Source organism: Melanotaenia boesemani, chromosome 5 (genome assembly GCF_017639745.1).
Source record: "Melanotaenia boesemani isolate fMelBoe1 chromosome 5, fMelBoe1.pri, whole genome shotgun sequence".
NCBI lineage: Eukaryota > Metazoa > Chordata > Actinopteri > Atheriniformes > Melanotaeniidae > Melanotaenia > Melanotaenia boesemani.
This window is the reverse complement of record NC_055686.1, coordinates 6,849,417-6,867,999: the sequence shown is the minus strand read 5'-3', so window position 1 is coordinate 6,867,999 and position 18,583 is coordinate 6,849,417. Positions and strand designations below refer to the sequence as shown.

The window sequence follows — 18,583 nt, the reverse complement described above, 5'->3', positions numbered from 1 at the left end:
ATGATCCAAACTAGTAATACCTAAATCTTTAGTTTTCATTATGTGAACAGATTTGGTCAAAATGACGATATACTTGTACACTACAATGTTTTGGTCATCACGACAGCAGAGCTTTTTGCTCTCCAGCGCAGTGCGCATGCGCGGGATTACCGGACGTAAATAATAACATTCAACGTGTGTATATTTCTGCAGTTGACAAGCATTATGTAATTACTAGGTATTGTTATATCAGTTCAACATTGTATTTAAGAAGAATTAATACTCAGTGTGTGTTTGGTACCAAACAAAAAAAAAAAAAAAAAGTTGGAGCCTGCAGTTCAAAGTGTATTTATTTCTAAGCAGATGCAGAATGACCAGATGCCACCATGAGGATGAATTTCCAGCTCTGTGATGATCTGATCATCTGTTCTTTACAGTTTAGTCACAAGTTTCAGAAAGAAGAAAATGTGTTTTACAATCAAGCTTCTCAAAGCAGTGATCATGCACATAATCAATGTGAAGTCTCTTTTACTGGACTCAGTGGGTAGAGTGGTTGACCTGTAACCTAAGGGTTGCCGGTTCGATCCCAGCCATTTAAAGTTTATATGAAATTGAAAGAAACAATGCAGATAACATGGTCATAATAATTAGTTCTATCTATCTATCTATCTATCTGTCTATCTTTCTTTCTTTCTTCTAATTGCACCCACATCCCTGTAACTCTTGGGAAAACTCAGTAACAGTTGGCTTCAGACACTCTTTTTGTCCAGGAAACACATTAAATGCAGAGGCCTTTGTGCTCAGTAGTTTGTTCAGTTCTTTGTTTAATTCCTCCACAGTCTTTGTGCGGATATTTATGTTTCCAGATTCCTTAGTGTTGGGGGCCCAGTGAGCACCTGCAAGCCACTTCTTCTTGATGGAATTATAACAGCAAAATGCTGACAAGAGCTGAGTAGGAATATTTACCCTTTCTTTTAAAAAACTGTTGGTACTGGGATACGCTCCAACCACTACAAATCCTTCAAGGACACCGTTACTGATACAGACTTTTTCCATCACACATTTAACACAGTTCTCCATTTTACTCCAGCTGCCACTGTTAAATTCCTTTGCTTGTGGAACGATGTTTGTCAGGGTGTATGTTGATTCTTTGTCATCATCCTCAGATCCATGAGAATTTGGATATAAATGACCCCTATCATAGCCTTTCCTGTCGCTATTTTCATAATCCCGGTTGATGGCTTGTGTGGTGTAGATTTCATCTTCAGTCATCATGTTTTTCTTTAAATCCACTAAAAGCTGTGAAGTTCAGAAGTCAGAGTCAGTGGCACTGATACAAGATCAAAAAAAAAAAAAAAACTAGAAAATATTCTAAAAGTTATTTGTCTACATTTTTGGACACACAAACTAAAGCTGACACACATCAATCTGGTTAACATGAGAAGAAACACAGCTGGAAAATTTGGGACATTTTTAATGGAACAGTTCAAAGTGTGGTAGTGGAAAAAAGAGTGGACGACCTAGAACAATACAACAGGATGGAGGATGTGATTATAACGGGGCTTCGTGCCAGACCGAGATCCTTCGCCCGGGCTGTCACAAACGGGGGAAGTGTCCCAGAGGACGCGGGGATAGAAGAGCTACAGTCACTGGAGCAGCAAGTTTTGATGTTCTTTCAAACAAAAGGAATACACATTGAAGAAAGGAATATCGTAGCATGCCATACCCTTCCGAGACGAGATAAGGAAAATCCAGCAATCATTATGCGCTTCGTCAATCGTAAACACAAGATAAATCTATTGCGCCAAGGGAGGAATCTGAAAGGAACCAATGTATATATAAATGAACATCTCACACAGAAAACTGCAGAACTGGCCCGTGAAGCACGCATCCTGAAAAGAAGCAACAAAATCCGAGGGACGTGGACGAGGAACTGTAAAGTTTTTGTACAGTTGAATGGTGAGACTCCCGAGCAGAGAAAAGTGGTGCTGGTAAGAGATCTCCATGACATTGCACAGTTCAAGTAATGATTTTCTTCTCACAAGGTTATGAATCAAATTGACTTTATTTTTTTTTTCTGAAATGATTTTTTTTGTCAAACAGACTTCTTACTTTTATTTAATGATTATGATGGTCTATTTTGTTCTATTATGGACATTATGAACATTTGTTTATTACACTTACATTCCTTATTCAATGACGCACTGCAAGTGGTGTGTGAATGCAATTGTCTAAAAACATGGCTGGACATGATAGTGTTTATTTAGATATATTGGATGATGTGGAAGAACAGGAGATGAATGTAAATTGTGATCTTAATGAAATGTGTACACAATATGAAAATATAGGCCTAAACATTGATTGTATCAACTATAAAATGAATGACCCTTTGTGTGACATAGACCCTGACGAAAATCTCTACAAAAATATTACTAATGAATGCAAATACTACACAGATGACCAATTTAAATGTATTAACACTGAGAGTGCCTTTACATTGATTCATTTTAATAGTAGAAGCTTACATAAAAACTATACAAAAATTAAGAATTATTTAATGCAGTTTAATCAATTTAGCGTCATTGCAGTTACTGAAACATGGTTAGAAGATGAAAAAGAATTAGAAGGATATGAGCTTTATACGTTGAACAGGGAAAACAAAAGAGGTGGAGGGGTTGCTTTTTATATTGATGAAAATATGAAGTGTAAGGTGGTAAATAAAAAAACTATGTGTGTGGATGATCTTGTAGAATGCTTGACTGTGGAAATACAGGTTGAAAAAGCTAAAAATATTCTGATTAGTTGTTTGTATAGGTCACCTGGTTCAGATCTTGATTTATTTAATAAAAAAATAGATGCTTTGTTAGGTAACACAAACAAGGTTCATATTGTATGTGGAGATTTCAACGTAAATATCCTTAACCCTCAAAATAATCTTAAAACAACAGATTTTATGTCTATTGTCTATAGTAATACTTTCATACCACTTATTGTGAAACCAACTCGAATAACAAAAGATACAGCCACACTCATTGACAATATATTTACAAATCAGTTGACAACATATATAACATCTGGATTACTAATAAATGACATCACGGATCATCTCCCCATCTTTAGTGTGTTTCATGACCTCCTCGGCAAACAAAACAGTACAACCAAACCATCTAATCTCAGAATGACAAGGCTTCTAACAACGGAAGCAATTGCTGCACTCAAGGCAGATTTAGACCAGCAGTCATGGGATGAGGTTTATTCTTCTAGTAATCCTGACGAGGCCTTTGAAACATTTAATTCAAAATTAATAACTCTATATGATAAACACTGCCTACAACGTATAATATCACAGAAAAAACAAAAAAGTAAACCATGGTTCACAAAGGGAATAATAAATGCTTGTAAAAAGAAAAATCAATTATACCGAAATTTCTTAAAATTCAGAACCAACGATAATGAACATAGATATAAGGTTTATAAAAATAGATTAATAAATATCATTAGAGCCAATGAAAAACACTATTATCATACACTATTAGAACAACAAAAGAATAATATTAAAGGTATATGGAATTTATTGAACTACATAATTAGAAATGGTAAGAAAAAACATAGTCTCCCCAACCATTTTGTTTGGGATGGTGCAATATTAAAAAATGCAAAGGAGATTGCAAATGCTTTTAATGACTTCTTCACCAATGTTGGCCCAAGTCTGGCAAATAAAATCCCACAAACTAGTAAATCGGATCCAGTTCAAATGTGCATAAATTCAAATCTAAATTCCTTTTTCTTAAACAGTACAAGTGAAATTGAAATAGAAAGCATTGTATCACAATTCAAAAATAAGAAATCCTCAGATTGTTTTGACATGGATATGGACCTGGTGAAGAATATCATTGGAGGCATAGTTTCTCCATTTACATATATTTGCAATCTGTCCTTTTCAATGGGCACATTCCCAAACGGAATGAAAACTGCAAAGGTTATTCCAATCTATAAAGCCGGTGACAAGCATATCTTTAATAATTACCGACCCATATCTCTTCTACCTCAGCTATCTAAGATCCTAGAAAAATTGTTTGCTATTAGGTTAGACAAGTTCATCGACAAACATAACATATTAAAGGAGCATCAGTACGGCTTTAGGTCAAACAGGTCTACATCCATGGCTATTATGGAGCTTGTGGAATCTATATCCACAGCAATTGATAACAAGGAACACACGGTTGGTGTTTTTATTGACCTGTCCAAGGCATTCGACACTATTGACCATAATATACTTTTAAATAAGATGGAACGATATGGTGTCAGGGGTATAGCATTAGCATGGCTTAAAAGTTATCTCACAGGTAGGCACCAATATGTGCATATAAATAATGTCAATTCTGAACATAGAGCAATAACACATGGAGTACCACAGGGCTCTGTTTTAGGGCCTAAACTGTTCATTATGTATATCAATGATGTTGGTGACATAATGGATCAGTTGAGCTGCTTACTCTTTGCAGATGATACCAGTCTTCATTGTTCAGGGAAGGATTTATCTAAACTTATGCATACCGTTGAAGAAGAGTTAAGAAAAATAAAACAATGGTTTGATTTAAACAGGCTCTCTATGAATTTAAATAAAACTAAATATATGATATTTGGTAATAAGAAGAATAATGGAGTAATTAGTATTAATATAGACAATGTAAACATTGAAAGAGTGACTGTAACAAAATTTATATTGATGAAAATCTGAATTGGAAAGAGCACCTACGTATTCTTCAGAACAAGCTTGCCAAAGTTGTCGCCACTTTGGGAAAGACTAAATATTATCTAAATCGAAACTCATTAAAACTTTTATATAATAGCTTATTTCTTCCATATATAAATTATGGCACAGAAATATGGGGCAATACCTACAAAACAAATACAGATCCGATTTTCCTACTACAAAAGAAGGCAATAAGAGTCATAGATAAGGCTGGCTATTATGCTCCCACAAATCCCATTTTTAGCCGACTGGAAATTCTAAAATTCACTGAACTTGTTGAATTTAGAACGGCAATAGTTATGTTCAAAGCATTTAATAATATTCTTCCTCCTTGTATACAAGGGCTCTTCACTCAAAGGGAAAGTCAATATAACCTCAGACAAAAAAATGTTTTTGTACCCGATACGATAAGAACAAATATTAAGAGCCATTGCATATCTGTTCAAGGAGTAAGAATATGGAATCAGCTGGGTGAGGAATTAAAACAATCCAGTTCTATTTATATTTTCAAAAGAAGATATAAAAAATATCTTCTTGACAAATATATATATCTGGAGCCCAATTAACTTATCTTATGAACCTCATCTTACAATACAACCCAATTGTTGTGTGTTTTTAGAATTACATACAGTCTATTGAAGTGTCTGATGTTTCTAGTCAGCTTAAAAGATGTTTCTAACCTTTGCTGATACTTGAAAATACACATGTATCATACTATATTACCACTGCTGAAATGTGATGTTCTCTCTCATATATAAATGTTGCTGTAGTTCGATACCATTGCAGAAAAAAAAAAAAAAAAAAAAAAAAAAAAAAAAAAGCCGCTACTTTTGGCAATAATACTGAATGTGCTGCTAGGGGTAGACATCTATAAGCATTCTGCTTCGGTCTACTCCATTTGGGCAAGTTTTGTGTTTATTATTATTTTTTTTTTTCTTTTCTTTTTTTGGATTATAAAGCTGATGTACTTGTCAAAATTTGTTTTGCAAAATCTCTGCTCAAAAATAAAAAAAAAAACAAAAAAACAAAAAACAAACTTACTTATTCAAGATAAAAACTAATTCTAACATAAACCTTTCTGCAGGAAAAACAATAGATTTTAATATTAACTGGAATAATGCATCACTCTGTCAGTGTGAAGAGAACGCTCACCAGAGAACTACTGATAGACCTTTCAGTCTTTTTACTTTTATTAGCAGTTCCTGAAGACATGAACAACTATTCACTCTGACACAATAAATAGATTTAGTTGTGGTTATTCCTTCAAACATCTGTAGTTTACTGCTGATGGTGTCTTAATACATCAGAGAAAGTAAGACATACCTGTGGCTCGATCTTCCAATCATTATCTGGATTTTTCTTAGATGTTATCTCTTTAAACTTGTATGCAGAAAACACTGGGATCCTGTTCTTGGTGTCGTAGACAGTCAAAAACCTTCTCTTGTTGTTGAAAGTCTGGCAGATGGGTTTGTATCGATTCTGGTTCTTAATGGCACCGTTCTCTATGATACCTGGGATCTGTGGAGGACTTCCCTCAAGAAGAAACTCAGAACACTCAGACACTGAGGCCACCACCTCAGTCATAGTGGGAGTGATGGGAAGGAAAGCAGCGAGGAACAGGAACCACTTCATCATCAGCAAAGCCAGCAGAGCTCTGTAAAGTAGAAGAGAAAAGAGAAAAAGAACAGAATAACTTAAATTCCACCTTCCAGCTGAGCCGTTTGTCCTGTTGTGTAGAGATGCTTCTCATTCAGCTCTCTAGTGGATGGACAGCTCCAGGTCATTGATAAATAAGGTTGCAGCTTTTGCAGCTTTTGATGTTAATTAAAAATATGTTTAAAGAGATTTATAAATTTACAACAAGTCTGTTTCTGCTAGTAATCAAGCTTCTACCTGGTTGAACTGAAAACCACAAACAACAAACAACAGGCGTTAAACAAGTGACACGATGTAGAAAAGACTTTCTGCAACGGACACACACACACATACTTTCGTCAGAAAACTACCTTCAATGGAAAAAGTAGAAGTTAATAAAGAAATTAAATGAAAAATATTTTATTAATCATGGAGGGAAATTGAAATGTTAAACAAAAACATTACTAATCAGTGGGAAGATAAGCTTGTTCTGGAGGGTAATGACTGATTATCTGTAATATTACATGTTATTTACTGAATTAGTGTGAATATCACTCACATCCTGTAGTTGGCCAAGTTTGTCATATTAAATATTATATTAATCATTATATTAATAATGTGAACATGATTTACTTACTAATATAAAACTAAACACCATGCAGTGTAATTAAAGTTCAAAATCCCACAAATAAATAATTTACAGTCTACAGTTAATGACAGCATGGAGCTTTAAACATGTTCATGATTTGTTATTAGACAAAAAGTTCCATATTTATGTAATCACATTGTTTCATGATACCAAAGTTTTCTTTTTAATTCTTGCTAAGAAACCTATTGTATTTTTTGGGCAATAACATTAATAATTATTGAAGTTACTTACATCCTAAATAGTTATAACAAACACTGCGTCTAATGAACTTGTTCCTGACAATGAAGATAGAAAAACATGATCAAATCTAATGTTTCATTCTTAAATAAAGTGTTTCTACAACACAAGTAACTCGATTCCAACTTTGAATTATGTCAAATATTTTCTCCAAAGTCCCGTCACATTTAAAACCAAAACCACATTAGAAATGGAAAAAAAAACTTAATTTAATTTGACATGTTAGAAAATAAATGTTTTTTACCTGAAGCAGGCAGGAAGCAGGAGAAGGTTCTTTTGATTCAGTCAAACGAACCGGATTCTGTTGAGGAGCGTGGTAAAACTAAAACAGGTTTAGGTCTAAGAGTCTCCAAAACGTCTCTGGGACATCTACCCTACTCAGTCTCTTCCTCAGCTTAAATGTCCTTTAATGAGCAGACAAGTGGAGGAGGAGTTCTCTCTACAACCTATCAAGTACTTAGTTTCCAACACAACACCAAATTAAGAAATACGTTAATTTCATGCATAATTATCGTCTAAATCCTCCCCTTTCTCATCCATTCATCCATCCTTCTCTCTCTCTACTGTTCATCCATCCATGAATCCACGTGTGTGTCTATTTGAGTTGGTGGGGTGGAGCAATATGGATGAGGTGGGTGTGTCTATGTGGTGTATTTGTGCATGTAAGTGTTGGTCTACAGTCAGATTGGCATTTAGGAGAAGGGGGTGGGGGTAGGGCATTCCTCCCTCTGAATTATGACCAGAGATGTCAGTCAGAAAACTTTCTAATGTGTCCATGACCTCATCCATTCCTTCATCCATGACCGTGTTTCAATCAGCGCACTTACGTGAAGTGCGGAAGGTGTGTAGTCCGCACTAAGCACTACCTTCTGTAATACACACTATATATCATATAACTTTCTTTTGTTTATTCCTTACTTTTATCCACATGTTAAACTTTCTAATGTTTCCATGACCTCATCCTTTCTTCATCCATGACTTTCATTAAACCAGTAAGCTGCCAGTGCTGAGGTGTACTTCGCTAGTGAAATGACTGATAATCATCCAGATAATTGTGTCTGTTTTTCATATTAAGCAGCAGGGAGATTACACTGCAGGTGAAATCCTTATCACACCTAGTTTGCATGTCAAGCGTGTTGTACATTAAGTCCTTTGATGAGAAGAGCTTTGTAAATGAAGTCCTTATCTTATTCATTTTCATCGTAAAGCCTCCTGTTAGGTTCGTTTTTCAAGAACAATGCAATAATGTTCCTAGGTCAGCCACAAGTAAAAGAAACCAAAAACTCCCAATACTTCAGAATCAAGGGGGGCCTCATATCCACAAAGTTTCAATTCCTTTGTTGATCTCATTCAAGGCACATTTGTTCAGCACATATTCAACACCAAAGAGTGTCTCAGTGGGTGTTTGTAAATGTTCCAGATCTGATCCTGAATGTTAAGAACAAGTTGCTTCAGGGTAAACACTCTAATAAAGACATGCGGCAAACATTTCAGCTTTTAAAGTAATTATTTCATAACTCTCTACATTGTGTTCTACATCATCATGAATGTAGGAATTTAATAAAACTTTTGGGTGTTAGTTTTTCTGTGGAAGATTTTACTTGTGTTGTTTCTACTTCCTGTTTGTATCACCTATAACAATTTCAGAAAAGTGTGATCATTTCCAGCTGAATTTATTTAAAGCTAAACTACATTGTAGAACTCAGTTATCCAGGATAAGGGGTGAAAGCGGGGTTTGACCAGTTCTCTAGGTCTTAAGGTCTCCAGTGTGCTTGGCCAAGGGCAGTGGAGCAGGCACTCACTCTTGATGGTTGAATATCTGGGGAAGCCTGGACATTTCAGGTGTCTGGTTTGGTCTCTACCAGGGGCAGCTCTCGGGCTCATGGGGCCCTGGGTCTCACAATAAAGGGGCTGTGGCCCATGCTCTGTGGCTGTAGTAGCTCTGACTATGACCTTCCCTGCATACTTCATATCTCATATCTCATATCTCTCTCTCACACACACACACACACACTCTCTCTCTCTCTCTGTCTCTCTCTCTCTCTCATTCACTAACGTCTTTCATTACACCAGTAAGCTACCTGTGCTGAGATGTACTTTTTGCTAGTGAAATGACTGATAATCCTCCAGATAATACAGCTTCTATTTTTCATACTAAGGAAGATCACAGTGCAGGTGAAGTCCCCATCACACCTAGTTTGCTTTTGCAGTTGCATTTACATGTACCACTTAAAGACGTTGTTGTTTTCTATTTTTTATATGTGTTTTCTTTTGTTTCTCTTCTCTCTTCCCTTTCCTCTTCAGGTCCATCTCTCCTTGTTTCTCAAGAACAGCAAAAATGTTCCTGGGTCAAAATGAACTGGGGCTCATTAAGTCACCCAAAAGTATTTTTATGAAAGAAGTGCAATTTAAAACTTTAAAATACAAGTTTTACATTAAATTGATTCTTAGAAATGTTATTTGACATTTTGATTTTGAGATTTTTATGTTTACATTGAGCTGGCCATGCCAACAGATGACTAACGGGCTCTTTCACTGTCTTTATAATGTTTCCTGAAGACATTATTGCCTGTCATATATTTGTGGAAGAGGGCCAGGGTCTCTGGTCTGCCCTGGTCTGCCTCTGACCTCTGTAGAGGCGTGGTCGCATTTGTACGATCTCACTCACCACTCTTCATCACTGATCACTGCTTATTCCTCATGCTCTGCATGCTGACACACACTGAGTTGTCCAGTGGGTTTTTATACTAAGAGATAATTCTTCTTATCTGGTTGTTGTTGTGCTAATTTCATGTTATGTCTTTTTGACTTGGTTATTATTTAAAAACTCTTAATGACTAGCAGCTCTGTTTTTTTTTGTTGTTTTTTTTTGTTTGTTTCTGTTTTTGTTTTTGTAAAAGTTGTAGGAAATTTTCTGGTGTGTTCATGTACAGGTGTAACAGTTTGTTGTCTGGTGATGGTGTGGATTGAAGGGTCGTCCTTCTGTCTGTGATCTTTTTGTCTCCTTTCTTCTTTCCCTTTTGCTCTTTTTGCAATTTTCCATCTTTTTCTGTCCCCTCCGGTCAGGTCCAGCAAGATTACATAGATTCCGTGATCCAAATTAAATAAATAAATAAATGAATCAGATTATCAAGAGGAGCCTTACCCATAGGCCTCCCCTTGGCAGAGCAAATTTGTTCAGCACGATACAGCAACCAGATTATCATTTTGCTGCTATGATGCTGGACAGGACAGGTAAAAAACAACTTATTTATATATATATATATATATATATATATATATATATATATATATATATATATATATATATATATATATATATCTGAGGTGTCCTTTGGACAGGTAAAAAACAACTTATTTATATATATATATATATATATATATATATATCTGAGGTGTCCTTTGGAAAGAAGCTGAGCCCACACTGAAAACATGCAGCTTATATGGAGTTCCTTTACGGATATGTCTTCAATAAGCATGGCTGTATGTGAATGCATCTTGTAAGGACCTGGATATGGTTAAAAGCCTCTACAGTAGAGATTAAATGCACAATTCAATAGTTTTTAAATTGGGAGACCTTAGTTGTTGGCTTGGACATGTTTTCTGACATTAGAAGGATGATGTGCCATTTGTGACAGTTTTTAAATATGCTGATGACCTTATAGCTCATCTAACTGATCCCCAGCCAGTGAAACAGTATGTCCACATCTTGTCCAAACCTTTGCTCAAACATCTCAGAAACCAAGAAGCTGTGCTGCTTTCCAACCGCTCACCATCCAGGGTAACCTGGTGGAACAAGTGCAGAGTATCTTGGAAAACAAGTATCTTGGAAAAGAGAAGAACTTCAGCCTGACCTTTCCACTGCATGCTGACTGTTTAGAAAAAGGTTTCATTTGCTTCAGCAAAGCCAGGAGAGTTTATCTGTTTAGCACATTTAATGAAGAAGACAATTCAAATAAGACATTAAAAGAATTAGAGGTGGAACAAATAAAGCCTTAAAAAGTAATAAAAGGCTGCAACAAATAGCAAAATTCACAATAAAATCATAATAAATTACATTAAAATGAATAAAAACAAGATAAGTTCAAAGTTACTGTGCAGATTGCATTCAAAAGAAAAGAAATGTATTTAACCTGGATTTAAAGGCGTCTACATTTGGTGAAATAGATGTTCTATATTAGGAAATTAAGAACTGAACTGAATGACTCATTGAACTCAGTCCTATCCTGGTTCAGCTTTTTCACCACAACAACAAAACCTTTGACCACCATCTCTTCCTCTTTGCACTCTGACTGCATTAGTTAGTTACTGCGTCTCTTGTGGTCGGACAGCTTTCTCTCACTACTCTCATGATTGTGGCCTTGTTACAGGTTTGTTGGCAGGGATGGCAAATGACGAGGTTTAGGACAGTAAAAAGCAAAGTAGGAGAGAGAGTTTGGCAAAAGGATTGTTCATGTATCAGATTTTGGTAGCTGAGAGATTATATGCTCCTCTCCACATCAATGTTTAGTTCTGAAAGTAGTGAAAACCAGGATGGTTTGTTTGATTGTAGGCCTGCACTGGTGAAGATGATGCCCTCTTCTTATCCATACCAGGAAGTTTACAACCCTGGACAGAGCAGACTGCACTTATATCTGCACCATGGAGTCGCATGTTTTCCATAAGTCTGTTTAAAAAAGGTCAATCAGCTTTGCAGCATCTGTTCTGGTTCTGCTCTGGGGACTGATCTGGAGCTGATGGTTGCACAAGTTGCTGGATACCAGGGGTATTTCTTCACAGTCCTTATACGACACAGAAAACAAGGAGGAACTAATAAACTAAATATAATCGCTGTGGTTACAGCTTATTAAAATGTATCATGTAACATCTTAAAATGACTCAGTGTGTTGTTAGTCTGCAGTAAAGTGAACATGTGAACATGACGTAGTGCATTACTCAACATGCAGCAGCGTCATGGCAACCGTTTATTAAAGTTAAAGAGAATCAGGTGACATTAAACTTTTGCTCATCAGTACGTGTTTAAAAGCACATTGTGTGACCTGTGTGGGGGATTTTCATGTATAAATATGTGATTTGGCTGATCAGGACTCAGCTCCTCTGGGTTCTCCTAATGATTTAGTATCTGATATTAATGTTAACTGTTGCTATAGAATTTTCTCCATCCGATTCTTTGATTCAGTTTTACACCAAATATCTTGGCAGGATCATAAACAAACAGGGAACTTAGTCCAGAAGTTTCTTCATGCAAAATGCAGCTTTAAACTGAGGTAGCGGGTTAAAACTTTAATGATGACGATGCTTTGACTCGTAGTTCCATTTTAGTGGAAAACATGGTAAAGTCAACAGGTTACAGTCATGACTAAATAGTCATACGTTTTAGGTGAAGTAGTCAAAGATAATTAGACATTTAATTGTTGTAGAAAGAATTCAAACTCCTTCATTTTTAGATTAACTATGATCTAACCAAAAAGCTTAAAATGGCAAAGTGAAAACGTGGTGATATTTTAGACAGAAGCTGAATCTAGAAAAAGTTGGTACAGCATGAATTGTTGGGACACTTGAGGCAAAATGTTACAGGACACATTTTAAACTTTATCTTCTCTCCATCGTCTCTCTGTTAAATCCAGAAAGTATCTAAACTCTTCTCCTCACATATAAACCTCTTACTGACCAAGATCCATTAGATCTTAAAGATCTCAGAGTTCCAGGTTTTCTCGTCTGGTGGTTCCAGACGTTCTAGAAGCAGAACGGGAGGAACCTTCAGTTATCGGACCTCTCTCCCAGTTTGGCTTCAGGATGCAGACCCCGTCTTTACTTCATACTGTCCTTTCTGATAAATCCTGTATCAGGTCTGGCTTGGTGACCCTGATCCATCCCTTTAGTAATTCTGCTCCAGGCTGATGCTGCTGTGCATCCCATGATGCACTGGGCTCCTCTCTGCCCTCTTTACCTGATAAATATCTGACATTGTTGTTGCCATTAACTCATTTTTCTCTTTTTCTTTCTCCACAGATTTCCCTGGACTAGAGTTACGATGCATGTCGACTCCTCGTTTTTCTCATGGCGAACACCTGGGGGCCATTATGAGAAATTATGGGATGTCACCTCCACCTGCAAACTTCAGGGTTTCTATGGAGAAGCTGGAGAGTGTCATCGAGAGGAAAATCTGGGTTTTAATTACTGGAACTGTTGCCACTGACCTGAAACTAAATTAAAAAAATAAAAAATAAAAAATAAAAAAATGTAGGGATGGATGAAAATGCTAAAAAAAAAAAAAAAAAATCTTGGGAACTTTTATTTTTATAGACTTTTATGTGGCCTGAACACAAGTTCTTTGTATTTTATCAGATCCACTTTTGCATGTTGGACCTGCAGCACATTCCCATAAACAAGTTGGGCCAAGAGCAAAATGACGGCATAATAATGTAAAAATATATTAATTTTGTATCAAAACGAGGATTTTAATATGATAATGTTCTAAAACACTTTTCATTTGTGAAGCTGAATTTTTTATGACCAAAGATGTGAAGAGGCTCTTCAGGCTTTCAGGAAATGAAAACAATATTTAAAACAGCTTAAAACTGTTTCTGAAAAACATTTGGAAAAGATTAGGATATTTTCTCCTGTACAGAACAGAATGAAATCACAATGAAATCTATGATCTTCCATCAGCTGGTGTTGAATCACACAGCTTTATAAATAAATTACAGTTTTATACTAAATTTAAGAGAATAACCAAGAAATTCAAAATGTTCATGGGAGAAAAATGCAAAACTCCACACCTTCACAAATAATAATGAGTAAGACTATGTAACATGATGCATCACCTCAGTTTTATCAGATTTTTTTCCCCATGAATTCTGATATAAGATGCTGCAAATTCATATGCAGACAGTGTGATTGGGATCTGCGGCTTTTAAGGATCATCCAACGGTAAGAACTGCTGTTTTATTCAGATTTGGGCGATGCAGTGGTGATATCTAGCAAATAGAAATAAAAAATGTTTGAGCAGATAAAATATTTGGCTTAAAGTTAGAAAAATAAGAAAGATGCAAAATATTAAATTGTAAAATAGAACATGCCAAGTTTATTTGGCTTTTAAATAAACAACAAGCCAAAGTTCAGTAACAGAAGTTGGTCTTTTCAACTTTAACCGCTTTGCAGAGCGAGTCTGGTTGTTTCTATTGCAGACAGAATCATTTTTAGGGATGGACAATACCACAATCTTTCCTGTCGATACGATACTATTATGGTCATTTTTCATCATACTTCTTGACCCTTAAAGGAAAATCTTGATTGTACCGTTTGCATTAAGCTCTGTGTTCCAAGATAAGTATGAAAAATAAATAAAACTCAGCGACATAAATACTTGAAATAAATGCTTGTAGAACAAACAATAAGTTATACTGATGAGTAAATTAAGCAAAACTAAAATAGAGTAAATATTTTAAAAATGATTAAATAATGAAACGACAGATTAATATAAGTTTATTCCTATTTAATGAAATGAAATGAATGAAATGAAAAATACTTTATTAATCCCAAAGGGAAATTCAATATTGTAGTAGTAGTAATTTTTTTTTTTTTTTTTTTTTTTTTTTAACAATCACATTAATTAATTAAGGGCTTTGTTCTTCAGCCTGATAGCTGCTGGAAGGAAGGATCTTCTGTATCTCTCTGTCTTGCATCGGACTTGAACAAGCCTCCCACTGAACACACTCTGTTGTTTCGTCACGGCGTTGTGTAGAGGGTGTGAAGGATCTTCCATTATCTTCGTCAGCTTGTACAGAATTCTTTTTTTGATGATCAACTCCAGCGGCTCCAGAGTTACTCCAAGCACAGAACCGGCTTTCTTGATCAGTTTGTTAATTCTTTTCAAGTCTCTGGTTCTGATGCCGCTGCCCCAGCAGATTGCTGCAAAGCTGATTGCACTTTCAACAACAGACCTGTAGAACATTTGCAACATTTTGGTGCAGACGTTAAAAGATCTCAGCTTCCTTAAGAAGTAGAGTCTGCTCTGACCTTTCTTGTAAATGTACTCAGTGTTGCTTTTCCACTCAAGTCTGTTGTCCAGCTGAACTCCAAGGTACTTGTATTCCTCCACCACCTCCACCTCCTCTCCCATGATGGAAACACTTCTATGTGTGTTCTTGTTCCTCCTGAAGTCAACAATCATCTCCTTTGTTTTCTTGGTATTCAAGATGAGATGATTGTCACCGCACCATTTCACAAACTGACCGACCAGTTCTCTGTACTCTGCTTCTTGTCCATCACTGATACACCCAACAACTGCTGAGTCATCAGAGTATTTCTGCAGATGACAGAACTCAGAGTTGTACTGGAAGTCTGAGGTGTACAGCGTGAATAGAAATGGTGAAAGTACAGTCCCTTGTGGTGTTCCAGTGCAGCTGACCACCATCTCAGACACACAACCTTTCAGTCTCACAAACTGTGGTCTGTTTGTGAGGTAGTCGTAAATCCAGGTGGTTGTGGAGGGATCCACCTGGAATTTCTGCAGCTTCTCACACAGCAGAGCAGGCTGAATTGTATTAAAAGCACTTGAGAAATCAAAGAACATGACCCTCAAAGTGCTGCCTGACTGGTCCAGATGAGAGTGGGCTCTCTGAAGCAGGTATATGATGGCATCTTCAACCCCAAGCCCATTACGGTATGCAAACTGTAATGGGTCCTGAAAGGTGTTCACCTGCTTGCTGAGGTGAGCCAGTAAGAGTCTCTCCAGGACTTTCATGACGTGAGATGTCAGGGCGACTGGTCTGTAGTCTTTTGGTTCAGCTGGTTGTGGTTTTTTAGGCACTGGAACAAGGCAGGATGTTTTCCACAGCACCGGGATTCTTCTCTGACTCAGGCTGGTGTTGAACAGGTGCTGGAGAATCGGACATAGCTGTTTTGAGCAGGTCTTGAGAACTCTGGGACTGACACCATCTGGACCTGCAGCCTTGTTCTGGTTCAGTTTCACCAGTTGTTGCATGACTTGGTTACAGGAGACAGACAGAGTGGAGGTGGAGGCAGAGGAGGTTTCAGGAAGTCCTGATGTGGAGGGAGATGAGGTTGTGTCCAGGTCCTTGACTGAGCTGCAGGGTGACAGAGTGGAGGTGTGACAGGAAAGCTGTGGGCTCATGGAGGGTGTGTGGCTAGTTGGGGTTGAAGCAGGAGATGAGCTAAACCTATTGAAGAACATGTTCAGTTCATTCGCTCTGTCCAGACCTCCATCGGTCTGATCCTCCTTTATCCCGAAGCCAGTGATCTTCTTCATTCCTGACCACACATCCCTCACATTTTTTTCTGAAGCTTACTTTCCAACTTCTTCCTGTAGTCCTCCTTGCACTTCTTCGTTTGTGTTTTAAGTTGTTTTTGTGTGGACTTCAATAACTCCCTGTCTCCATCCCTAAAAGCTTTCTTTTTGATGTTCAGCAGCTTTTTCAGGTCACTGGTGATCCAGGGTTTGTTATTGGGGAAGCACCTCACTGTTCTTGTTGGAACGGTGCTGTCCACACAGAAGTTAATATAATCTGTCACACACTCAGTCAAGGCGTTGATGTCATCTCCATGAGGTTCACATAGGACGTTCCAGTCTGTAGCCTCGAAGCATCCTCTCAGAGCATCTTCAGCTTCATTAGACCAGGTTCTAATAGCCTTTCTAATGACTGGTTGTTGCTGAACGATGGGCTTGTAGGAGGAGGAGAGAAGAACTAGGTTATGGTCTGATCTTCCTAAAGGTGGCAGGGCAAAGGAGCTGTATGCATTTTTAATATTTGCATAAAATAAGTCCAACGTTTTGTTTTCTCTGGTGGAGCAGCTGACAAACTGTTGGAAAGTTGGTAGAGTTGCAGAGAGGGAGATGTTGTTAAAATCTCCAGAGATAGCCACAAATGCGTTTGGATGTTGTGTTTGAAGCCTGGCCACTACAGAGTTAATGACATCACAGGCTGCGTCTGGAGCGGTACCAGGTAATATATATACCGCTACCAGAATAACGCATGTGAACTCTCTGGGTAAATAATACGGGCGGAGACTCACAGCTAGCAGTTCAATGTCTCTTGTGCAGATCTTCTCTTTAACAGTGACATGTTCAGGATGACACCAGCGCTGGTTTACCAGCACCGCAATTCCACCTCCCTTCCGCTTCCCGCTGAGTTGTTTATTGCGGTCTGCACGGACCGTCCTGAAGCCGTGTACAGACGCATTACAGTCTGGGATGTGTTCATGCAGCCATGTCTCGGTGAAGCACATAATACTGCACTCTCTGTATTCTTTAAGAGACCTGGTTAGCACCTGAAGTTCATCAATTTTGTTAGCTAGCGATCTCACGTTTCCCATAACAACCGTTGGAAGAAACGGTTTGAATCGCCACCGTTTTTCTCTCTGCCTCGCTCCTGCCCTGCATCCTCGTCTCTTTCTTTTCAACTCCGTTGGGATTTGAAGTGTTGTTTCACTGATAATCTTGAGTTTGGAGAGTTTTATCAGTTGATCCCGATGGTAAACAAGTCTCGTTGCCATGGAGACTCACAATAACAAGTCTTGCAAAAACAGAAAAATATTCAGAAAAATCTCCCGTATAGCACAGCCTCTGACCAGCGTGAAAAATCAACCCGAACAGACACAGATTGACAGCTGATGTCTTAAAAAAGACGGCTATATTGCTATATTATATTAATAATGGAAAATAAAAAAAAGAAATTATATGTAAAAGTAATATGATGGATAATAAATCATAATACACAATAACATGAATTAAACCATTAAAATATTAAACAAAACCTCATCATCACTAACAGCAGCATAAAGACATCTGATAGGCTGCCATGATCATGTGACACAGGAGGAATACACAGTGGCTTTGAATGCCATTTTATAGCCTAAAACTCTTAGAAGTGAAAATTTTGGCATGTTTAGTATCAGCCGAGGTATCTCGATACTCAAAAAAGTACTGAACCTGATATTTTGACTGGCTGATATCGATGTATCGACTGCAGAGTATCGATCCGCTCATTCCTGCGTCCTGCATCCTTTACAGTCTGCTTCAATGTTTACTTGTTGATGCTCTTTCAGTTCAAGTCGGCACAGAAGAAAAGACAAAAAACCCGAAGACATGGATCCATATCCAGTAAAATGGAAATATTGTGAGTATTTTGCTGATAATTTGATTATATTGTGTAGACATGAGGATTTTTAGATGTGCTCAAGGCCTCTGCAGCCACCCACAAAAAGTGAAATTTGTTTCTCCAGGTCTTTATGAGCACCAACTTGTTATGGGAGTTTTATTATTTCTATTTATCTATTTGACCTTATAAGCCTCTTTTCTTTCA

General features: G+C 37.2%; 1 protein-coding gene across 1 annotated transcript; it reads right to left on the bottom strand.

Moving 5' to 3' along the window:
- Window positions 1-314: 314 nt before the first annotated feature.
- On the bottom strand, window positions 315-7,630 carry LOC121640164 (endonuclease domain-containing 1 protein-like). Its single transcript, XM_041985860.1, has 3 exons — window positions 7,501-7,630; window positions 6,059-6,389; window positions 315-1,278 (listed from the first exon to the last, which is right to left on the bottom strand). Exons 2-3 carry the CDS (start codon window positions 6,368-6,370, stop codon window positions 676-678), a joined length of 915 nt encoding a protein of 304 aa, XP_041841794.1. The 5' UTR covers window positions 6,371-6,389; window positions 7,501-7,630; the 3' UTR covers window positions 315-675.
- Window positions 7,631-18,583: the final 10,953 nt, after the last annotated feature.

Coding starts and splice junctions, on each gene's coding strand:
- LOC121640164 (XM_041985860.1), bottom strand. CDS start 6,370: ATGATGAAGTGGTTCCTGTTCCTCGCTGCTTTCCTTCCCATCACTCCC. Junction 1,279..6,058: donor ATTGGAAGATCGAGCCACAG/GTATGTCTTACT, acceptor TGAACTTCACAG/CTTTTAGTGGATTTAAAGAA.